The sequence below is a fragment of the Ovis aries genome, chromosome 17 (genome assembly GCF_016772045.2).
Source record: "Ovis aries strain OAR_USU_Benz2616 breed Rambouillet chromosome 17, ARS-UI_Ramb_v3.0, whole genome shotgun sequence".
NCBI classification, from domain to species: Eukaryota; Metazoa; Chordata; class Mammalia; order Artiodactyla; family Bovidae; genus Ovis; species Ovis aries.
The window spans coordinates 3,353,780-3,379,632 of record NC_056070.1 but is presented as its reverse complement, the minus strand read 5'-3'; the positions used below and the strand labels follow the sequence as shown (position 1 = coordinate 3,379,632).

The 25,853-nt window shown below is 40.3% G+C and overlaps 1 protein-coding gene across 1 annotated transcript in view; it reads right to left on the bottom strand.

The window, feature by feature from the left end:
- The window catches only part of DCHS2 (dachsous cadherin-related 2), a 349,005-nt gene that overhangs the window by 152,604 nt on the left and 170,548 nt on the right, over nt 1-25,853 (bottom strand). The window contains exons 3-4 of the mRNA XM_060400925.1: nt 23,299-23,530; nt 3,753-3,989 (exon numbers count right to left, since the gene is read on the bottom strand). Coding sequence (XP_060256908.1) covers nt 3,753-3,989; nt 23,299-23,530 — 469 coding nt within the window. The remainder of the gene's footprint in view (nt 1-3,752; nt 3,990-23,298; nt 23,531-25,853) is intronic.

The following is a 25,853-nucleotide window of genomic DNA, read 5'->3' as shown; positions in this document are numbered from 1 at the left end:
CGCCTGTTGTAAGTGGACACATGGTCTCTCAAGTACCAGTAGACAAAAGTACTGTCCCGGGACAAGGAGAGAGCCACGGGTTTCACCATCTTCCTTCCCTCTTCTTGAATTAAGTAAAACAGAAAGATATTCAGAAAATAATATGGATGCCTATGTTTGAGGAAGCAAAGTCAAGTATTTCCTACTCCAAGGGATATTCCCCACCCAGGGGTCTAACCCAGGTCTCTTGTATGGAGGGAGACGCCTGCATTGCAGATGGATTCTTTACCAACCGAGCCACTAGGGAAGCCCCTTCTCTACAATAGCTACTGACAAAAGGCGAATACCATCCCCAAAAGTTAAGGAAAGAAGAGGAGATGGATTAGGTTTAGGGTTAGGGAGCAGGATGGGATTCCCTGGTGCCTCAGATAGTAAAGAATCCATCTACAATGCAGGAGACCTGGGTTCAATCCCTGGGTGGGGAAGATCCCCTAGAGAAGGGAATGGAAACCCACTCCAGTATTCTTACCTGGAGAGTCCCATGAACAGAGCAGCCTGGTGGGCTACCGTCCAAGGGGTCTTAAAGAGTCAGACATGACTGAAGGACTAACACTTTCACTAGGGAGCAGGATAAAATCTTTGAACAAGGAATTCACTTCTAGGAATTTTTCTTGCAGAGAAACCTCTACAAGTCATATAAAGATATTTGCTTGAGTACTATTTGGACTAGCAAAATTAATTGTAAATCATTCAAATTGATAGCAAAAAGAAAATGTTTAAATAAAGCATATTTTATACATATAAGTTGAAATACTAGGCAACTTTTTAAAATGAGATAGAATGATGTCCAGTTTCTTGGAAAAAGGTTCGCAATACACAAACTGGGGAAGTAGGGGGATGGGGGGAAGGTCATCGTAGAACAGCAAATACAGTTGGATGTGTTTTCATAAAATTTTCTTGAAGTGTGTGTGTCTGTGAAATGAGCAGTGGGTTAAAAGTACCCATTACTTTTGTGATTTAAAAAAGTAGGATAAAAATACTGTTGAAAGAACAAAGTACAAGCCATAGATTGTATGGTCTCAATTCTTTCACGGAGGAAAGGTAAGATTTATTCAACACTGCATTGTTGTGTCCGACTCTTTGCTACTCCATGGTCTGCAGCATACATGGCTTCCCTGTCCTTCACCATCTCTCTGAATTTGCTCAAACTCATGTCCATCGAGTCAGTGATGTCATACAACCATTTTATCTTCTGTTGTCGACTTCTCCTGCCTTCAATCTTTCCTAGCATCAGGGTATTTTTCAATGAGTCTGCTCTTCGCATCAGGTGACCACAGTATTGGAACTGCAGATTCAAATCAGTCCCTCCAATGAATATTCAGGATTGATTTCCTTTAGGATTGACCGGTTTGATCTCCTTGCAATCCAAGGGACTCTCAAGACCCTTCTCCAACACCACAATTTAAAAGCACCAATTCTTTGGTGATAAGCATTCTTTATGGTCTAACTCTCACATCCCTATATGACTACTGGAAAAGCCATAGCTTTGACTATACAGATCTTTGTCGGAAAAGTAATGTCTCTGCTTTCTAATACGCTGTCTAGGGTAGTCCAGAGAAGGCGATGAAACTCCAGTACTCTTGCCTGGAGAATACCATGGACAGAGGAGCCTGGTAGGCTGCAGTCCGTGGGGTCACGAAGAGTTGGACATGACTGAGAGACTTCACTTTCACTTTTCACTTTCATGCATTGGAGAAGGAAATTGCAACCCACTCCAGTGTTCTTGCCTGGAGAATTCCAGGGATGGGGAGCCTGGTGGGCTGCCGTCTATGGGGCCGCACAGAGTCAGACACGACTGAAGCGACTTAGCAGCAGTAGCGGCAGCAGGGTTGGGCTGCAGTCACAATCCACAGTGATTTTGGAGCCCAAGAAAATAAAATCTGTCACTGTTTCCATTGTTTCCCGTGTATTTGCCATGATGTGATGGGACCAGATACACCGTGATCTTTGTGTTTTGAATGTTGAGTTTTAAACTAGCTTTTTACTCTCCTCTTTCAACTTTACAGAGAGCCTCTTTAGTTCCTCTCTGCTTTCTGCCAAGAGTAGTATATCAATTGCATATATGAGCTTATTAAATATCTCCCAGCAATCTTGATCAGCTTGTGCTTTAACCAGCCCCTCATTTCACATGATGTATCTGCATAGAAGTTAAATAAGTGGGGTGACAATATACAGCCTAGAAATAGTCCTTTTCCAGTTTTGAACCAGTCCATTGTTCCGTGTTGCTTCTAGACCTGCATACAGATTTCTCAGGAGGCAGGTAAGATGGTCGGTATTCCCACCTGTTTAAGAATTTTCCAGTTTGCTGTGATCCATACAGTCAAGATTTTAGTGTAGTCAATGAAGAAGAAGTAGATGTTTTTCTGGAATTATCTTGCTTTTTCTATGCTCCAACCATGTTGGCAATTTGATCACTGGTTCCTCTGCCTTTTCTAAATCCAGTTTGTACCTATGGAAATTCTCAGTTCATGTAGTGTTGAAACCTAGCTTGGAGGATTTTGAGCATTATCTTGCTAGCATGTGAAATGAGTGAAATTGTGCAGTAGTCTGAACATTCTTTGACAATGCTCTTCTTTAGGATTGGAATGAAAACTGACCTTTTCCAGTTCTGTGGCCACTGCTGAGTTTTTCAAATTTGCTGGCATATTGCGTGTAGCACTTTCACAGCATCATCTTTTAGGATTTGAAATAGCTTGATTGGAATTCCATCACCTCCATTGTCTTTGTTCATAGTGATGCTTCCTAAGGCCCACTTGACTTTGCACTCCAGGATGTCTGGCTCTAGGTTAGTGATCACACCATTGTGGTTATCTGGGTCATTAAGATCTTTTTGTATAGTTGTTCTGTGTATTCTTGCCACCTCTTCTTAATAGCTTCTGCTTCTGTGAGGTCCATACCATTTCTGTCTTTTATTGAGCCCATCTTTGAATGAAAGTTTCCCTTGGTATCCCTAATTTTCTTGAAGAGATCTCTGCTGCTGCTGCTGCTAAGTCGCTTCAGTCGTGTCCGACTCTGTGCGACCCCATAGACGGCAGCCCACCAGGCTCCATAACGTCTAGTCTTTCCCATTTTATTGTTTTCCTCTATTTCTTTGCATTGTTAACTTAGAAAGGTTTTCTTATCTTTCTTTGCTGTTCTTTGGACTCTGCATTCAGATGAGTATAGCTTTCCTTTTCTCCTTTGCCTTTCGCTTCTCTTCTTTTCATAGATATTTGTAAGGCCTCTTCAGACAACCATTTTTTCTTTTTGCATTTCTTTTTCCTGTGGATGGTATTGATCACTGTCTCCTGTACAGTGTTACAAACCTCCATCCATAGTTAGTTCTTCAGACACTCTGTCTATCAGATCTAATCCATTGAATCTATTTGTCCCTTCCACTGTATAATCGTAAGGTCATACCTGATTTAGGTATGATTTAGGACATACCTGAATGGCCTAGTTGTTTTCCCTACTTTCTTCAATTTAAGTCTGGATTTTGCAATAAGGAGTTCATGATCTGAGCCACAATCAGCTTCTGGTCTTGTTTTTACTTCCCATATAGAACTTCTCCATATTCAGCTCCAAAGAATATAACCAATCTGATTTAGGTGCTGACCATCTGGTGACATCCATTGTATACAGTTGTTTCTTGTGTTTTTGGAAGAGGGGGTTTGCTATGATCAGAAAATGCTCCAATAATGGATTTCAATGTAGCATAAGACTTAAGTACTTACTCAAGGACTCTTTAGCTTTCACTGTCCCCACAGGACTACCTTCAGGTATGTCTTCATAAACAGAGAAAGTGTACTTAGGCCTTTCAAATTCAGCAGGTGCCAGAGTCATCTGGAGAATGTGTATGGTGACTTCAGCATTAGTGACAGAGGTGAGCCCACCGCCGTCTCGAGCACAGACCATCAGCAGAAGTGTGGTGGATTCCAAATGACTAAGAGTTGATGCTAAGTAAATAATCCCTGATAGGAGAAAGAGAGAATAAAAAGGCAGATGACATGCAATAAATACGTACGAGCAACATTACACTGACCTGCTAATGCTACTATGATGGTTGCTACTTGAGCGGGCCACAGTATGCTCAGTATTCGGTAAAACATTATGCTGTGTGTGTCTGTGAGGGTATTTTTGGGTGTGACTGAGTTGAGCAGATTGGCCTCCCTGCTGTGCACGGGCTTCCAGTCACATGAAGGTCTGACTAGAACAAAAGGGCTGGTCCTCCCCCAAATAGAGGAGATCCCTCTTGCCTGACTACCTTCAGCTTGGCACAGTGGCTGTTTTCCTTTCCTTTTGAATTGAACCTAGACATCTTGGCTCTTCCTGGATCTTGAGACTGCCAGCCTTGGCCTCGAGCTGCACCGTGGGTTCAGTGGGTCTTGAGTTTATCAACTCACCTGCAGATCTGGGGGCTTGTTAATCTGTTAATCTCCATAATCAGAGGCCCAATTCCTTCAGTAAATTCCTTCAATAAATGTATACTCACACACACACACACATATATATACACATCTTCATATTTATATATGTCTTATTGGCTCCATTTCTCTGGAGAACCCTAGTACATCCACTTTTCAATCAAAGAACTTGAGAATATTTGCAAAATGATGGTCCAAATTCCACCACATAAGAAATATTTCCTAGAGCTTAAACTTTAAGTCATCTTGGAAATATATCAGTTAACCAGGAAAAAACATAAACTGTTGCGTTCATGAGGCCTTACTATCATATCAGCAGCCCGGGATGAGGGACAAGCAGAGGACATCTCATAACCCAGAACAGTCTAGGCTAATGCCAGATTGTGGGGTGATCACCATCTGCCCAGGCACCAGACCTTAAAGCCACAGATGAAGTTGAAGTCTTATCTTCTGGGGCATCTGCCTTAGCAAGACCAGAGGGCAGCTCTTTTTCAGGGAACTCCATTCTCTTTGTTAGTGAGAGAATAGAATATTAATGGCTGTGCATAAGAAAACCTCAAGAAACATTAAAACTGTTAGGTAGGAAGTTAGGCATGAGCAACGAGAGGTTGCCTGGCTGCAAGGAATGCAAGCTTATCTCTAAAACCCATCTCAGACATACCCAAGAGAGCTCACAGATATGCTACAAAAATAACCACAGAGACATTTCCAACTCCTGCACATACACTCTAGACACACAGTGAATACAAACTTAGCACAGGGGCTTTTCCAAGTAACCTTAGGCAACTAAGGGCCCACTAAGGGTTCACAAATATTCTACAGCTGATTATAACAATAGACCGAATTATGGGAAGATATAAACAACACAGCCTGCTGTTATATAACTTGCAATTGTCAACTGGCTTTGAGAATATGCCCATCTGCATTCCCTTTCATTGACTGGTAGTGGGTACAAGCCCTATTTTGCACAAACATAACCCAAAAGAGGAAACATGAAGTTTAAAAAAGGGGAAGCTAACAGGGAAAAAGAAGACTCCTTTGAGGTCAGCCTGCTCCCATATCTTGGGAATGTCTGTCTAACAAAAGATTCATCTGCTTGAGGTGAACTGAGCTATAACTTGTCTGTTGTTTTAAACCCTTTAGACTGCGGTTCCAAATCTTTGCTGCAATGAGGCAAGAATCAAGGAAGAAAAATAAACCGACCTGACAAAAGCATGAGGATAATTTAGGCTTATACACAGAGTGCTTGTCAGAGAAGGTGTAAATGGTTAAGTTGAGGAGAGATCCAGTAATGCTGAGAAAACCAACCATTTATTATTGCCAATACCACCTACTGGTGTGTTCGTGTGGAAACACGAAAATAGGTCGAGCATAACCAGTTTAAGAAATGAAAATGTTAGTTGTATTTAACAAAAAAAGAAACACACATAAAATGTTAGTATTTACATATAAATAATTGTGGCTGAACCATATGGAGTCTATCACAACACAGTTGGCTTCAAGCATTAGTTACATGAAGGCCTGACTACTGTACTGCAATTTTGCCAGTTTATGAGAAGCTGGCAAAAATATCAGAAATGTTTGTTTTCTAGGCATTAAAAGAAACTGACACCCATTTAATTTCTTTCTTTTTTAAAATCAAATCTGCCCTGTTATAACTCCAATTCCTCGTTCCGACGTTCATTAGAAATTTAGTGAATTTGTCTTATTTCTCCTTGGCAAACACATCATCAATAACCAAAGCTAAATATCTCCTCAGACCTGTGCCAGGCACAGCATCTCCATTCTCTTATCTAACGTGACTGTATGTCATTTCGCCTGCAGTTCCTTTCTCCTGAACATTGTCCCGATTGATCTGGGAACACATGGTTCCAGATGCAATCTGACTATAACAAAGAAGAGCAGAAACATTTTTTACTGGAATCCTTATAAAATAGTAATGTAACCGACATCATCACACCCACATTTGCAGTCTCGTTAAAATTGGGGTTCATACTGATTTGCTGGTCCACCAAAACACTCAATATTTCTGTTATTAATTAGCTTCAAACTTTCTTTCTTAAAAAAGTCTATCCTTGATTAAAAACTAAAACTCAAATAATGCAAAAGAATCTGTTTACAGAAGAAAATGAAAAATCTCTCTAACCCAATTATCCCCTATTCTCTGGATATACAGTCTCCTAGAATTAACTCAGTTTTAATTATTGGACATTTAAAGGCTTTTATTTTCCACACAGATGGTGTCATTTCCATTACGGCAATTAAAAGATTAATGCCTGCCTCAAGTAGACCACAAGCTGGTCTACCTGCTTTCAGACTGACTCCTCCATATTATTTTTCATATTGGTATTAGAATAGTCTTCCTAAAATCCAAATCTTGACTTATCAGTGCTTCTCCCAGTTTTCAGGGAAAGTTTAAGTGCCTTATTGTGATAACCAAGCTGCTCAATTAGTACTTTTCCATCTCTGTGGCTCTGTCTCACCACTCATTGTTCAGGACCTCGCTCTTGGCACAGAGAACTCTATCTAATTTCCAGAATAGATCTTGTTCTTTTCTATTTGGATTGCTGCGTCCCCTCCCTGGAATAACTTCTTCTTTTTCTCTGGCAATGATTTCTACTCGTATTTTAAACCACAGCTCTAGGTTCCCCTGGCACAGGGGATCTTCTTCTACCTCCCACCCTGCTTCAGAGACTGCTCCTCCGGACCCCGCAGTGGCCTGAGTACATGTACCCATAACACACGTGCCACATGGTACTTAACTTCTCTTTAATTGGAGGATACTTTCTCGACAATGCTGCATTGGTTTCGGCCATACAACTGTCATAACTATACATTAATATATATCCCTTCCCTCTTGAGCCTCCCTGCCATGCACCCCTATCCCACCACTCTAGGCCGTCATGGAGCACCAGGCTGAGCTCCCTGCGCTACACAGCTGCTTCGCATTAGCTATCTGCTTTACACATGGTAATGTAATTACCTTACACTTTAATTAACGGTATTTGTCTTTCTTATCATTCATTCACTTATTCATTATTTCACTTATTCATTACTTACTTGTGGTTTCAAAATCAAAAGACAACATTTTGAAAATACATTAAAAACAATTTAATATACATAATAATGCAGAGATCTATAACTAAGATGAAAAGACACAAATAAACCAAAAGTTAAGGTGAATAAGGGCAGATAATTCTTATAAGAAAGAATAAAGCATAAGTAAATATGATAATGCTCAAACTCATTAAAAATAACAGAAATACAAAATTAAAAACAACTACCTCCTATTTTCACCTCTAATGTTGGCTAAAACTTTTAGGTAATATTTTGCCAGATTAACAAAGGATGTGGTATCAACATACGCTTTCCAAAAGACACTTTGGCAATATTTATCTAACAGCAAATTGTTCTTATTCAAAACTTAGAAATCTACCCTGTACTTACATAAGGGCTCTGAAATAGGAAGTCCTTTGCAATATTGCAAATGGCTTTAATATCCCTCAAGAAAATAATAAATGTTTAAGTCTATTGTAGTATATTAATACAATATAGTAAGAATATTCCATAGCACCCAAAGTTAATAAAGGAAAGATACATGTTTTCATTTAAGAAGGTTTGACATGCTACTGGTGTTGCTTAGTTGCTTGGTCATGTCCAGCTCTTTCATGCCCCATGAACTGTAGCCCACCAGGCTCCTCTGTCCATGGCAGTTTCCAGGCAAGAATACTGGAGTGGGTTTCCATTTCCTTCTCCATTACATGTATATTTTATATAAAAAATGAGTTGCAAAAATGAATCTATATATAATTCAGTATGTTTAAAAAAATTAGTAGTCAAACATTTAAACAATGTATAAATATACAGTGTATTTCTACTGTAAAAAATTCAGGAAGTGTTAAATGAGAATGTTAGATTACAGAATAATATGTAAACTATAATCATAAACACTAGCATGTATACTTTGCATGCACACACACATATGCAAAGAAATATGCACACTGGAAAATATGGAAAGATGTGAACAACTATATAGAGAGCCCATCTATATGGGTTGAGATTACAGGGCAACTCACTTTATACTTCTTACGTTACTATAGTTTTTAAGAGCATATGTGCTATGGACTGAATCACATCCATCTTCAATATGTTGAAGGTCTGACCCCCAGCATAGCCATATTTGGAGCAAAGAAATAATTAAGGTTAAATGAGGTCATCAGGGTGGATTCCTGATCCTGCAGGATTAGTGTCCTTACAGGAGAAGATGCCAGAGAGCTCTCTCTCTCTCCATTGTGTGAGAACACAAGAGCCCTCAACAGGAGCTAAACCAGCCAGGAACTTGGTCTCAGACTCCCAGTCTCTAGAACTGTGAGAAATTAACGTCTGTTGTTTAAAACAGCCAGCCAGTCTGTGGTGTTTTGTTACAGTAGCCCAAGCTAGGGCTTCTCTGGCTGCTCAGACAGTAAAGAATCTGCCTGCAATGCAGGAGACCAGGTTTGATGCCTGGGTCAGGAAGGTCCCCTGGAGGAAATGGCAACCCACTCCAGGATTCTTGCCCGGGAAATTCCATGGATGGAGGAGCCTGGTGGGCTACCTTCCCTGGAGTCACAAAGAGTCAGACACAACTGAGTGACTAATACTGACTGATCCCAAGCTAAGGCAATTAAAGTTTGTAAGTAGACATTTTATATGTGTGTATATATATAAGATACTCATAAAAATATATGTTTATTACAAAACATTATTCTACCTCTCTTTAGAGCTTGTATACTTGCATACCATAATGAAACTTTACATTGGTCATTAAAACATGCATTTTAAAATAACTGTGCAAAAGTCTTTTCAAAAATAGGATTCTTATTCTGTAAAATGCTTCAAGGATGTATAAGAATGGAAACATCAGAACTAGCAAATGAAGACATTTAGGAGAGCTGTATTCAATTAAATGAATCCTTGAGGTGCAGATAAAAATGATCTGTAGAAATTACCTATATAAAAGTGTTTGAACATGTGATTCCCGGATACAAACAGAAATAATGTTACCAATGCCCAAATTACTAGCAAAATGTGTCCCAACAACATATGGTAAATCGGGAAATGTAATAAAATAAATATCTGTACTATATTCACTCTCTTAGTTGAAAGCATTATCTCTGGCGAGAGTAATCTAGTGTTCAGTGGGCCTCATCTCCAAATTCTGAAACTGGTGTTTTAAATCAAGATAATTTGCTAATGAGATTTGGTAGTCTCAAAGGTTTGACAATGGGGACCAAAAAGAACATATCAGTTGTCTGTGGTTTTTATTAGTCTATGCTTCATGCCACACAGAATGGTATTCCATGCAGCAAGATTAATTCTCTAGTTTTCTAACAAAATTTCACTGGTAAATGTCCATCTCATTTGTTATATTACAGATCAACACATGTGAAGGAAAGGAAAAGAGAAAAGGAGACACTGCGGCAAATACAGACAGCTGTACAAATATAACTTTGTCAAGAACCTTCACACTTAAGAAATACACACTCACTGATCAACAGCTGAATGCCAGTGCTAAATGCCGTGCAGCTAAGGCACTGCACGGTGTTAGCTCTTATGACGAGGGCTTGGCTCGCATGCCTGCTACGTCGCTTCAGTCATGTCCAATGCTTTGCACCCTGTGACCTGCCTATGGGATTCTCAGGGAAGAAACGCAACTGGAGTGGGCTGCTATCTACTACTCCAGGGGGTCTTCCCGATTGATATCAAACTCACATCTCTTACACCTGCCGCATTGGCAGGCAGGCACCTCACATACAGCAGTCATTCACAGACATGAACTCACTGATGGGCAGTGGCAGGAGACCCACTTCCCCAAGGGAAGGGCTTTGTTGAGAAAACATATTTCAAGCCTTTTAAAACAAATAACACTGTATAAGAGCCTGACCATACAAGGTAAATATTCCTAGTTTTAGTTTTTCAAAAGGTTTTTAAAAGAAGATGCCCATTATCTTACTACTTCAGGTGTCATTTCACAGACATCTCAGAAGTATGGCCTTTGTTCTAGAGTGTCTGCATTAAGATAGTTTACATTCACATATACGCATACACTTATATATGTGTATATACATAGATACATACATGTCTATACATACTTACACATACTTGTATTGTGTACATATATACATAATTATATATATTATATATATAAAATATATAAGTATTAATCTACTTGAAATGCCTCTGCAATGATGGGATGGTCAGTTTTACATATCAGGAAATCTTTTCAACAATACCAAGTGCCAAGTACTGTCTCCATACTATCACAAATTGCACTGACTTCCGTGAATGCCCACAGATTAGTCACCTAAATCTATCATGGATTTATCCTCTTCATCTATAAATTAGGATGATGATAATCACCCAGCAATCTCAGACACAATTAGTTACTCTCTGAAAATGTCCAATTCTTGTATTAACTATTTCAAAAATCCCCAAATTTTAGGATTTCTAAGATTTTTCAAAAACTTTTATTAAACAAAAGCATGATACTTCATTAAGAACAACCACTCAAAAGGCAACACAACTGATAAATACACTTGTCTAGATGTTCAGGACAAAGAGTGTGACAGAAAGCCCTGACGGCCACTGGGTCATGTATTAGTAGGTGTGCCTGCTTATCTTCATATCTTCTGTTGTGTATTTAAATATATGACGGGTACTTGTGTCAGTCAGGAACCAATCAGGGAAACAGAAACCACACTGAGAATGTTAGAGACGATACGATGAAAAGAACCAAAGACACCTGTGTGAAGTGAAAGTGTAAGTCGTTCAGTCATGTCCGACTGTTTGCAACCCCACAGACTATAGCCCACCAGGCTCCTCTGTCCATGGAATTCTCCAGGCAAGAATACTGGAGTGGGTTGCCATTCCCTTCTCCAGGGGATCTTCCCCATCCAGGGATCGAACCTAGGTCTCTTGCACGGCAGGCAGATTGTTTACCATCTGAGCCACCAGGCAAGCCTGACCACACATGTATGAGAAGCTAAACCCGTAAGAAGTGGAGAATGAGCAGCGCTACATGGAGCAGTGGATTTCTCCGGGGCTGCAAGGACAGAGAGGCAGAGGCAGTGGTACTAGCTCTGCCTCAAGGGAGAGGAAGGGCTCTGGGGTGGTGCTGCTCGGATGGTACCCAGTGCCCAGGGCAGCTCCTTGCAGCTGATGTCCAAATGCCTGAGAGAGTGACTCATGGCTGGTGTTCAAAACTTCAAGGGCAAGGCCAGCAGGCACTTAGATAGCCTTTGAGAAGTCACAGTGAGGATAGTACTCACCACCCCAGGGCACACTGCAAGGTCAGTGCAACTGATGGGCACTTATGAAGGGAATGCATTCTCATACATGGGAAAAGGAGACACTGATAATTACATACATACGTGACATTTTTAAATAAGGAGAGACAAAGATAAAATCTTACAGCAGCAACAAGAGAAGAAAGACTGAGAATCCATAATGGAATAATTCTTTGACTTCTCAATGGCAATGACAGAGGTCAAAGGATAAAGCAATATTGTGAAATTTATGGAAGAAAACAATTGCCTATTCAAAATTTTCTACTCAGATAAGCTATTTTAAAGTATGGATACTGGATCAGCCAGAATTCTTCAGAGAAACAAAACCAAACCGTGGAAATGATAGAGAGACAGCGATGCGGGAGAGACGGTAGGGAATGAGGGGAAGAAGGAATAGACGTGGAGAGACTAGAGATTTAAGGAACTAGCTCATGTGGGGGCTGGCAAATCTGGAATTCAGGGCTGGCCAGCAGGTTAGAAATTCTTGCAGGAGTCGATGTCACAGTCTAGAGTCGGAATGCAGCCTAAAGGTAAAATTCCTTCTTCCTGGGGGTATATCAGTCTTCTCTTTGAAGGCCTTCAACTGATAAGATGAGGCCCACTCATATTATGGAACATTTTTTGCTTTACCCAAATATTACTTAGTTAAATGTGAATCACATCTTAAAAACTCCTTCACAGCAATATCTAGACTGGTGTTTGATAAAAAACTAGGCACCATAGCCTAGTCAAGTTGACACATAAAATTAATTATCACAAGCATAAAATAAGGCCAGGACAGATAGACAGTTTACCTCTTACAAATCATCACTAAAAGAATTACTAAAGGGAACACTGTTTTGATACTAAATACACTGACTACCTCCTCCCTGAAAGCAAGTGCTGCTAGAAATATAAAAATATATCAAATATATTCTTTTAAATACAACAAAAAATTGGCAGTAAAATATTAAGTGATGCACCTAGAGTGCATACAGCATGAATTCAGCTTTGACCTTCAGAGTATTTGCCAAATCCCAGTGTCCTTGAATTTTTATTTTAATGACTTCGTGGAACTCAGGAGGCAGAAGACAAGACCAGGCCCTTTGGGGATGAGGGCAGTGTTGAGAGGGAGTGTTCCACAGGAGTTCCTCCAATAAAATTAGATCCACAAAGCTTTCAATGTAAGAGGAAGCTAGAAATAAATCCCTGCCTGCCAAGTGAAAATTAGCGACTTGAAACCTGGTGTTCTAAACAGAGGAGTAAAAATGTCCTTTGAGAATTCATAAACATAAGTAGTAGTAGTTTTTAGCCTGAATTAACAATAAAGGATGATATGAAAAATTTCAAGTCAAGAATTTAGTTGAAAACAATATAGATTTTTCCTTCCCTAGGGTGCTTAGCCTCTTGAGAAACCTGTATGCTGGTCAGGAAGCAACAGTTCAAACTGGACATGGAACAACAGACTGGTTCCAAATAGGAAAAGGAGTATGTCAAGGCTATATATTGTCACCTTGCTTATTTAACTTCTATGCAGAGTACATCATGAGAAACGCTGGGCTGGAGGAAGCACAAGCTGGAATCAAGATTGCCGGGAGAAATATCAATAACCTCAGATATGCAAATGATACCATCCTTATGGAAGAAAATGAAGCAGAACTAAAGAGCCTCTTGAAAGTGAAAGTGGAGAGTGAAAAAGTTGGCTTAAAACTCAACATTCAGAAAACAAAGATCATGGCATCCAGTCCCATCACTTCACAGCAAATAGATGGGGAAACAGTGGAAACAGTGGCTGGCTTTATTTTGGGGGGCTCCAAAATCACTGCAGATGGTGACTGCAGCCATGAAATTAAAAGACGCTTACTCCTTGGAAGGAAAGTTATGACCAACCTAGACAGTATATTAAAAAGCAGACACATTATTTTGCCAGCAAAGGTCTGTCTAGTCAAGGCTATGGTTCTTCCAGTAGTCATGCATGGATGTGAGAGTTGGACTATAAAGATAGCTGAGCACCAAAGAATTGATGCTTTTGAACTGTGGTGTTGAAGAAGACTCTTGAGAGTCCCTTGGACTGCAAGGAGATCCAACCAGTCCATCCTAAAGGAGATCAGTCCTGGGTGTTTATTGGAAGGAAGGACTGATGTTGAAGCTGAAACTCCAATACTTTGGCCACCTGATATGAAGAACTGACTCATTTGAAAAGACCCTAATGCTGGGAAAGATTGAGGGCAGAGGGAGAAGGGGACAACAAAAGATGAGATGGTTGGATGGCATCACCGACTCAATGGACATGGGTTTGGGTAGGCTCCAGGAGTTGGTGATGGACAGGGATGCCTGGCGTGCTGCGGTTCATGGGGTAACAAAGAGTCGGACATGACTGAGTGACTGAACTGAACTGAACTGAGGGTGCTTAGGCAAGGGAAACACAAATACTCTTCAGAGGAACCCAACTTCATCCCTGGGATTAAAAGAATTCTCTCAGATAAAGATTCAAGCCCACAATAGAAAATCACACAACACGAGGAAATATGTTAATATGAGTTAGACTCATTACTAACAGCAGATTTGGACTGGGAAAGACTTCAAAATGGACAAAATGCTCTAGTCAAAAGAGAGAAATTACTCAATGATATGTTGTTTATAAGAAACACAACTGAAACCAAAAGATACAGGCAGGATGTGAGTAAAAGATAGGTGCCTATATGTTGCCTCCACCCTCACGCCCCTTGCCTTTTACAGTCTATCTTATCTATGCCAGCCCCTTGCTCTTGGACCAGAGCCCCTAGCTCTGGTTATGCTATAATCTTATTTTTGCCTTTCCTAACAATTTTGTGAATTTGATCCACAGTCCTTCCTACTGCTTAGAGTTCAAAGCATTTCTCTGGCTTCGTACTAGGCTCTTCTTATAGTCTCTGAGAGATTTCAAAGGGTGTCCTGGGCCACCTGCATCAAAATCATCTAGATTACTTGTTTAAAAAAATTTTTTTTCAGGCTCTTACCTAGATATCCTGATGTCTAGAAAGATTATTAAAATTGAAAGACTCTTGCTCCTTGCAAAGAAAGCTTGGACAGCAAAGAGACCAAACCAGTCAATCTTAAAGGAAATCAACCCTGAATATTCACTGAAGGATTGATGCTGAAGCTGAAGCTCCAATACTTTGGCCACCTGATGCAAAGACCTGGCTCATTGGAAAAGTCTGAGACACTGGAAAAGACTGAAGGCAAAAGGAGAAGAGGGTGGCAGAGGATTAGACGGTTACATAGTATCACCAACTCAATGGACATGAATCAGAGTAAGCTCAGAGAGATAGTGAGGGACAGGGAAGCCTAGAATGCTACAGTCCATGGGCTTGCAGAGACATCACTCAGTGCCTGAAAAACAGCAAACAAGAAATATTACAGAAGTGGGAAAGGATGCTGGAATTGAATTTCTAAAGATCCCTACTGGTAATTCTCATGTGTTCTAAAGTTTGAAGACCACAGCTATATACTATTTCCATCAAAATATTCATGTTTCATGACTTCAAGAGTTACTTTGCTGTAGTATCTCCCCATGTCCTCTCACCTGAATTAAGCTCTATACCTCTTTCTAGGGGGCATTTCCTCTGGGGTATTTGTCAATTTGACATCAGTTGGATCACCTATCATTCAGTTAAAATTAAAGAATTGTACATGACTTATCTTCTTTCATCAATATATCAAATTAATCATCATCTCTATATCATTTTCCTCTTAAAATATTCTCAGATTAATTCCTTTCTATTGTTATTACTATCTCCTCAGTACAAGTTTTATTATGCTATCCCTGGATAATAATAGTAACATTATTATTACATATTTTCTGTTAATTAATATATATATTCCCTGTTCAAATTTTCTAGTCTTTTAATCCAACCAACACACTACTTCCAGGGAAATTTTTCTTAAATATCATCATGACACACTGATGCTCAAAACCCTTATCTTGTGTATTTCCTATATTTAAACTTTGTCATGATTTAAAATTCCTTCATTAAACCACACCCACCTAGTGTAGCTCTGGATCATCATGTAGCCCATCTCTCCACCCTAGACAGCATCATCTTGTGTTGTCATAAATATATGTAACAGGTATGATAGCAAAGCACAATTCATGGTATTCAATTTTCACATAGGGTCAAGAGAAGAAAAGTGAGCCATACAAAATAAATTAAAACAGGAAAGAATAAAGGTATTCAACCATAGAGTGCCTTTATTCTTTTCTATTTTAATTTATTTTGTATGGCTCACTTTTCTTCTCTTGACCCTATGTGAAAATTCAGGAAGCTCCTGCCACTTGTCAATCACTAGCAACCAATTAAAATTCTTTTTGTTACATTAAGTCACAGAAGAGTCTCAGTTTAATACAAAACTCTAAGGCTGAGTTCAGGCGGGGAAAAGAATCTGACAAAGAATGGATGTATGTGTAACGGCATTACTTTGCTGGACTCCCGAAACTAACAACACTGCAAATCAACTACGTAGCTTTCCTATTGGCTCAGTGGTAAAGAATTTGCCTGTCAATGCAGGAGACACGGGTTCAATCCCTGGGTCGAGGAAATCCCCTGGAGAAGGGAATGGCTACACGCTCCAGTACACTTGACTGGAAAATGCCACAGACAGAGGAGCCTGGCCAACTACAGTCCATAGGGCCGCAAAAGAGTCGGACGTGACAGCGACGAAACAACATGATTGAGCTGTGAAAGTGACAGTCTTAGTTGCTCAGTCCTGTCCGACTCTTTGCAGTCCCATGGATTGTAGCCCTCCAGGCCCCTCGTCCATGGAATTCTCCAGGCAAGAATACTGGAATGGGTTGTCATTCCCTTCTCAGGGGATCTTCCTGACTCAGGGATTGAACTGAGGTCTCCCACGTTGCAGGCAAATTCTTTACCATCTGAGCCACCAGGGATTATCAACTATACTCCACCAAAATTAAAGATAAATAAACAGCTGTAATTTAAGGGGAAAAAAAAGTTTAGGTAAGACATGTGCTACAGGTCAGAAGTTGTTAGCTTCTTTCTTTCCTCACCTAACTCTCCTCCTCTTCCTCATCTTGCTAACGTGAGTTTCTGAACCATCTAGGAGCATCAAGGACAAAGGAGGGGATAGGAGAGCAGCAGAAGCACCCTCACTGGACAGCGGCCAGCTGATGCTGGAGCGTCAGTGCTCTCCCGCCCGGGCAGCTGTTTAAAAACCACTTTCCATCACTAGCGCTTTCCTGGCTTTTGCAGGGAACACGAGGCTGCCATAATAGACACGACCACGTCCCTCTTCAGACGCACCGCTTCCTCATCTCCTGCAAAGCCAGCACAGCTCAGACCCCGAGCCCTGGCCTCTGCAGGCAGGACTGAACCCCACCCCAGCTGTCTCCACCACAGAGCCCGTGCCCAGTAGACGCCAGTCAGCACTCAGCTCCACAGACACATGTTGCAGGAGTCCCTCCTTTATCCCTCTGTCTATCATTCCTGCTCTAGATTGTTCAGGTGAGAGTCACCCTTGATTGTATTTGAACGTATCTTTTAAAATATGCTAAACCAGAGGGTAGCCAACAATCCCAGGAAAAGCAGGAGAAAGGGAGATAATTGTTAGCACACATCCAGATCAGGCCATAGAAAAACAGCGAGAACAGCCTTCAGGCGTTTCCCTCCTGACGGGCAGCAGAGCCCTGCAGGGCGCAGTGAGTCAGCAGGCCTCCGCGGCTTTGTTCTACTGGCAAGGATGTTCTGATGGTGAAGGCCCATCAGGTCATTTTATGTACCACTAATTATTAACATTACCACATTCCCTTCTTTAAAAGTCAATGCTATTTGTAGTTCCCCAGACTGATCTGACTCTCTCCACAGTGTGCCTGAGTACAGAAAGCAGGCTGCACAAGAAGCCTCAAGAACCCCACTCCTGTGACAGCCACGCTTTCTCACTCTAGCCTGATAATGGGCGTTCAGTTTGATGCACAACAGGAAGAACTTGCCTAACACAAGCCTGAAGATAAAATAACGTAACTGTGGACTAGCATCTGTTAAAAACTAAGACGCCAGATAGCTGAGCTTCTTTTGGTCAAACACTACCCTATTGTGTGTGGCTGCACTCTCAATATGTGACATTCGGGATAAAATTATTAAGTCTCTGGTCTTCTACATGTTTTTTTTCTTTCTACATTTCCACATATGTTTCGATAGATTTCTGTACTGTGGTATGGACTATCTATTTTGTTCCCAGTATTAAACTTTAAAAATTAATGTACTTTTTTTTACATTTATTTATTGAGATATAATTGATCATATACTATTGTATTAGCTTTAGATGTACAAATTAGTGATTTGATGTATATATATATATATATATATATATGCATTGTGAAGATGATTATCAGCAACCATCACATACATATTTACATTAATAAACTTTTTCTTATGATAACTTTCATGATCTACTCTCTTAGCAACTGTCAAATACACAATATAATATTGCTAACTACAGTCACCATGCTGTACATTACATCCCCAGAGTTTATTTATCTTACAAATTTGAGTTTGTACCTTTGGGCCCCTTTCACCTGCCCAACCCCTCCCTTCTCTGACACTCACCAATGTTATCCCTGCGTATTATAAGGACTATTATTGTCAGTTCAATTGGACTACAAACTTTTTTGTGGCAACAATTCCATCTCATTCTTTCTTTCTTATTTGACAACCACATACTTTGTACCATCTACATCCCAGAACAGAGCTAGTAACCAGAAAGGGAGCCAGTAACAGAACAGACGGTGTCGGTGGGGAACAGACAATCAAATATTCCAAAACATGTAATTATAATAGAAAGAGAAGCTGTTCTAGAATATGAACTGGGCGCCTGTTGTAATGTGCTTGGGGAAGGGATCGTCAGAAAATGCATCCATGGAAAGGGGACCTATAACTTGAGCTCTGAAGGATGAGTTGGACCATTAGCTGGGTGAGGATGTGTGTGGGAACAGAAGAGAGAGAGCCGTCCAGTGTTCTGGGCAGAAGGGAAGACATGTGATGCGCCCAAGAAGGAATCACATGAGCTCAGAGAAAGGAGGTGAAGGGGCAAGAAGGAGGAGGAGGAAGAGAAAAAAATGGTAGCTGGTGTAAAGAATGAGCACCAAGACTAAGGAGAATTATTAGAGCTGAGGCCACAGGGAAAGCAGGGCAGGTCATGAAGAGCCTGGGAAACCATAACATAACTGGCTGCTTTTGGCTGTTTAACTCTCTCGGTTGCCCTTTTAATTACTTGTCCTTCCGTAGTGTTAAATTTGGATTTTGTGTGCATCACTACTAAACCCAGAACAGACAATAGGTGAAGCAATGTGAGCTTTTGTTGTCAGATCTATGAGACTGAGCGGGAATTTTTGTCTGTCTTGTTTACTGATGTATTCCAAACACTGAGAACTGTGCTTGGTCCATAGTAGGCATTGAAACAATATCTGTGGAAACGATGGACTTGCTTCCATTTTCTGTCTTTCTTTTCAGAACTTTTGACTTTTTCTTGTATCATTAGCATACAAAGAGAGAAATCACAGAAATGTAACAATAGGTAGCCCTAGCAAAAGAGATACTTGGGCAATAATAAAAGACTCACACAAATGCTTGAAATCTGCCACCTTAAAATAATCTGAATTATAAGTAATGCTTGTTGCAGAGTAAAATCACTAAATAAATAGAATCAACACAAAAACTAAAAATTGTTCTTTTTACATTATTAAAAAGATTACTTCGGACAATGTAGAAAAAAAATTGACCAATAGTTCATAAAATGGGATTAAAAATACATGAAAAAGGCTATTAATAAGTAAGTTTGTTGTGTTCCCTCCTTTTAAAGCTCAAAAAAGTGTGGTCTGCCTTGTACCCACATCAAAGGAAACCACTAACTAAGAATAAGGGAAGTGAAGGCTCAAGTCAATTGCTCTCTCCTGGTGTTGAGACACATTCTACAAAAATGTCCTTTGAACCAACAACACACTTAGAAAACCAGAAACAGAACAGGAAGATAAACACACAAGAGAAAACAACTAGGACATCGCCACACCACCTCTCCAAAACATTTTCCTTCCCAGCTAAACACAGTAAGTCCAAGAACTCTATTTCTAATGCATGAGTCCTGGTTATGGAGTGGAAAATCTCTTGTCTTCAGGAAAACTGGAGCCTATGTAAGCTTATCAAATAGTATATCTGATATAGGAAGCCTCAAAATGAAAGCACAAAGGAACCAGTGAGTAAATGAGTTAATGTCTCTAAGAGAGAATTTCAGAGTATTTCAGGAAGAAGTGACAATGTATAAATCAGCTATCAATTCTCAGTCTTCTCCTCTACTATACAACCATGTACAACCACATGTATATGACTATTTAGTTTATCTAACCAGAAAAGAGCTGGCATAGTAATGCTGCAGAGGGAATCTGAGAGAGTTCTGAAGAAACGTGGGGTAGACCCTGGGATCCTGTGCCATTCTGCAGTGGGGAAAGGGGTTTTAAATGAAGGTATGCTCTGTTATCAGTGGCACTGCTCTGAAATTTCTTAAGAGTCTGTAAGAAGAATTTAAATCATTTTTCAATTATTTCTAATTCATTTATTCATTTACTCCATATATATTTACTGATAGGGGCAATTTCTTGAGACTGTGTATCTACTGGCAGGCTCTGTAGAGACAGGCCTTTAAAATGAAAGCAAGAAAGTCCAGCCTTTTGCAGGTTCAACAAAGACACAAATCTAGGAGACGAAAGCCATATTCCAGTACAGCTCCTTGTTCCATTCTTTGAGAACATCAGCATTTAAACCAGTTTTTATGGCAGGGCCTGGAGGCCTAACTATTATGTACAAAATAGAAAATGTGTCTGTAGTTGCAGTCAACCAACAGATGAACTGGAACTCAGCTGTCCAAATTGGAGACAACCTGTTCACTAGGCAACTTCTTTCCACAATTAGTCATGACGCTGTTCATTCTCTTCTAAAGGTTACAGTAGAGCATTAGCAGGTCCCATGAACTTCTCATGAGTTGTGATTAGCCCTGTCAGACTGAGAATGTCTTCACCCTAAATTCACCAGCATCGAAATGCCAACAATAATATCCCAAGGCCTCTTCCATTACAGAGTTGGTTTTGCTTTAAAAAATACCAAGATACTCTTCTAGATAGTAACCACTTAAAGCATTCTCCCTGATTAACGATGGCATTTGTTTAATGCCCGTGCCAGGAATGGAAGCCTGTGGCTGTCGAAGCCAGCACAACAGAAATATCTCCTAAAAACACAATACAGTACAGATAATTCTTCAAGACTGTCCAGGGAAACTAGAGGATGAGTGTGTTGATGTCTCTTAAAACAATCTGCTAAATGTTTTTAGATCATGTGCCCTGATTACTGGCTGACCTATATATTTTTGGCAATGTTAGTGCCCTGGAGGGCCTGACAATTTGACAAGTAGTTAAGGTCCTCAGTTTAGATGAATTTTGAAAAAGTCAAGATAAGCAGAGGCTAATTTCCTAAAAAAGTATTTTTGTCTGACCTTTGAAATGCTAAAAGGACCATGTCAGTGGATTGGATTATCTTGAGCAAGGAAAGTTTTGTCTTATAAAGACTGTCATTGTAAACAACTAATCCCCTGGTCAGTCATACACACTAGAAATACACTTTCCAGGCAAGATGCAATAACTCTTTAGCTAATGGAGCTAGTTAAGAGGGCACACTACCTTGTTACATCAGACTCCCTGTCTCAGTTATTATTTGTTGCTAAGGAATACAGTCATTACAAAGGATGTTGTATGACAATGTGCACAAAAGCCCAGTGTAGCACCTCACATCAGTATTAGCATCACAACAGAAACACATCTCACCCCTGCTCGGAGAAGGTGTTTCAAGAAAAAATAAAATCTTGAGATCTCTGCCCCCCGCCACATGTTCTGAAGCACTATTCACAGTCACCAAGTTGTAGACAAAACTTGATGTCTATCAACAGATGGATAAACAAGATGTGGTCTATACATACAATGGACTATTACTCAGCCTTGAAAAAAAGAAGGAACTCCTGAAACATGGGAAAATATGGACAAACCTGGAGGACATAAAGTTAAGTGAAATAAGCCTTCCATAGGACAGTTATTACATATTTCACTCTATGAAATATCCAAAATAGTCAAGTTCATCAAATCAAAGAGTGGAAAGATAGTTGCCAGGGATCAGTGAAGAGAGAGAAATGGAAGGTGCTAATGAAGGAGCATAAAGTTTCAATAAAACAAAATGAGTAAACCCTAGAGATCTCCTATGTAACATTGTACCTCTGGTCAATGATAATGTTGTTATTCAGTCTCTAAGTCATGTCTGACTCTTTGTGACCCCATGGACTGTAGCTTGCCAGGCTCCTCTGTCCATGAGATTTCCCAGGCAATAAAACTGGAGTGGGTTACCATTTCCTTCTCCAGGGGATCTTCCTAGATCTTGTATGGAACCCACATCTCCTGCACAGGCAGACAGGTTTTTTCACCACTGAACCACCAGGGAAGCCGAATGATAATGTACTGTACACTGAAAAATGTGTGAAAGGAAAGATCTCAGGTTAAGTGAAAATAAAAATTTTTTAAAGAAGAAATGCAAAAGAAAAAAAAAATTTTTGAAGGCTCATTATTAGGACCAGAATATCTGCTATATCTCCATAGGATTATAATGTAATATTATATACTTAAAATTTTATATTTTCTTATAACCAAACACTTCAAACATTTCTGTTAACAACAAACCAATAGGGAAAGGAGGCAACCTCTTAAATACTGATTACTTCTGAAAGGTTCAGTTTGCCCACTCGATTTCTTCAGCAGATACACAATTACCACATAAGAGACCTAATAGGAGCTTTAGATGTCATTTCAGAAACAATGAGACTGAGACCTGAAGAGATTAAGGGAATGCCAGACATAGCACCAGAAAGGCATTTCTTTGGATGTCACTACACAATGCTTTTTGCATGATTAGGATTACTTATACATTGAAAGGACGTAAGTTATTCTTAGATGATCATACAAATAGGGGACATTTGCAAAATAAATACTACTAGCCAGTATCTTTTATAATTTACCACCTTTAATCCCTGGTGGCTCAGAGGTTACAGCATCTGCCCGGAACGCTGGAGACCCGGGTTCGATCCCTGGGTCAGGAAGATACCCTGGAGAAGGAAATGGCAACCCACTCCAGTACTCTTGCCTGGAGAATCCCATGGAGGGAGGAGCCTGGTCCATGGAGTTGCAAAGAGTCGGACACGACTGAGCAACTTCACTTCACTTCACTTCACTTCAATCCTCACAGAAACTTTGCAACATAGGAATTATTAGTACTCCTAAGGTAAGGAGACGAGGCCACTGAGAAGAGGCAAAGCTGGGACTCAGATCCAGTCCTAGCCTAACAAATCCTGGCTCTTTTCAATATGCCTTCTGGAAGGTGACGTGAGTCCTGCAACACCCCTGCCAAGGAAAAAATTATTTCAACTCATTTTCTGGTTCTTACGCAAAAGCTATTGATTCCAAGCTCACATACCTGTGGTGGAGTCGATGGTGAAAAAGGATGACAGGTCTCCAAGGACGAGCTCATAGGTCACTGTTCCATACATCCCGGAATCCCTGTCTGTGGCAAGAACATTGATGACTTCGGTGCCCAGCTGCGCCTGGCCACTAAGGCTCGTCACATAGGTTAATGGGTTAAACACAGGTTCATTATCATTTACATCCTCCAGTTCCACACGAACAAAAGCTTGGGCACTGAGTCCACCCTGTTGGATAGATGAGAAGTGATTACAAATGGGTCTCACATGAACACTGGGATGCAGAATAAGTGAGAAGGATCCTAGAATAGACTTCTGAAACAACCAAAAGTATGTGTGTGTATGTATTCATTTTACTTTTAACACACACACAAACACACATATATATGTGCATTTTACTTTTAAACTTGAGCTATGAGTTCATGTGAATAGCATGGTATCTGTACTCCAATACTGATTTCTTAAACTGGAATTATATTACCACACATGTATTTAGCTATGGCTGAATCTCTTCACTGTTCACCTGAGACTATCACAACATTGTTAGCTGGCTATACCTCAACACAGAAGAAAAAGTTTAAATAAATAAATAAAAGGAAAAAAAAAAAAAAAAAACTTCTAGGAGGTAATAATTTCAGAGTAGAGGCCAAAGAGGTCTTACTTAAGATTCCCTTAAATTAGGAAATCTCTCCTGACACCCAAAAAGAAAAAAAAAAAATCACTTTCAATGCCCAGATAATCTTTAACTGCTAAGGAGAAGGGATAAGAGAGTACTGGAGGGAGGTGTAATTTCAAAATAGGTAATTTCAAAATGGGGGGAAAGCATCACTAAGAAGGTGCAATTTGAGTAAAGACGGACCCATATGAGGGACCAGATCTGTTATTTAGAGGAAAAGCATAACAGAGATGAGAGCACATGCAAAGGCCCTGAGACAGGAGTGTGGGACATCCCGAGCCTGATCAGAATAGTAAGGAGACCAGTGGGTGATATCAAGGGCAGGGAAAGGTCACAAGCGGTTCTGTGGGCCTCTGAGAGGATCATGTCTCTGACCCACCTGAAGGTTATAAGCAGAGGAGTAGCTTGATTTGCCCCTCAAGGGCAGCAAGGCTGGAAGGAGGGAGGGAATCTAGGTAGGAGCCAGAAGAGTCATCAAGTCCAGCACAGCCCGTGACAGTGAAGCAGCTTTTCCTACAAACTTAGCGCCAGGTTCAGTTTGAGATTTTAAATTTTCCACATATTAGAAAAGAAATCGAGTGCCTAAAATAGTGAGAGATGGCTCCCATACTGGCTTTGTGTGCGTGCTTCCTTCATCTAAAAACAAGGAGCAGGAAGGAGCACAATAGAAGAAAATAATCCCTGCAATTTTTACTTTTCTAAAGGAAAACATATGTTCCTACTTCAAAGCACCATTTTCCATTTCTATCTGGTATACTTTGATACTTTCATCTTAGGCAAAAGTCCTTGGTAAGTCACAGCAGCCTGGGCTTTCTCCTTCACTTATCCTCTTCTCTCTCTCCTTTTCTGTCTCTGTCTCTCTCTCTCCCACTGTGGCAGGAGGCAGCGAGCAAAAAGGAAAGTCAAAGGCAGTGAAGCAGCAGCTTTAGCACAAGACAAAGGGAGACCGCGGTAGTGGACTCTGGAGGGAGTATGTGCTGAGCATGAGGGAGGGCGCAAGAGAGAGCTCATCATTTACTATTGTTTGAGATGAAGCTGACTGTGAATTCGGAACCGGTTCTCATGCTCTGAGGGCCCATGTACCCAACACTGCAGACTGAAAAAGAACAGAGAAAGAATAAAAAATAGTGATCTTGCATGTTCTAAGTTGAATAAAGTGCCAGGGCTATGCCAGTTTTAAATGAATACAGTAGACACAATGAGAAAAAAATCAATTAAGGTAACAGCATATCAATAGAATAAAAAAAGAAAAGAAAGAAGCGAACAGTAGAAATGAAAATGATGTGTGGCAAAAAACCATCACAGTATCGTAAAGTAATTATTCTCCAATTAAAAGACATTTTAAAAAATTAAAACAAAAACAGAAAAACAATGGCAGTCCCATCTAGTCTGTGTCCTTGACATTTAGACTGGTGCTGTGTCTTCAGCAAACTGAAGTAACCCATGGGTCCCAGGTGGAGTGGACTGAGGGGCTGTGGATGGGAAAGGCTGCACCCCATCTCACAAAGCCCTGCTGGTTCTTTGAGCTGGATTCTTTCCCAGTTTTGCTTTTCCTTTATCTTTCCTTCCCTTTTCCTTTTAAATTTCTCCTCAAGATCAAGAAATCATTTAGGTTTGGGGTGGGGAGATGCTAAGAAAGCAGGTAGGAGAAGAAATGAAACAGTGGCAAACATGTGAAGAAATGAGGCTTACTCCACCTTAAGGCCTGAAAGAACAAAGATGTTCATTACTGGGCTGTCCATGAAGACTCCGAATCAGGCCATGCTACCCAAAACAAGCAGAATGTTAGATGGACAAATCAAAGCTTGTTGTTATAGATAAGTGAATCTTCTTGCAGCAACAGTATTACATATAGATCTCAGTTTTCTTTTTTAT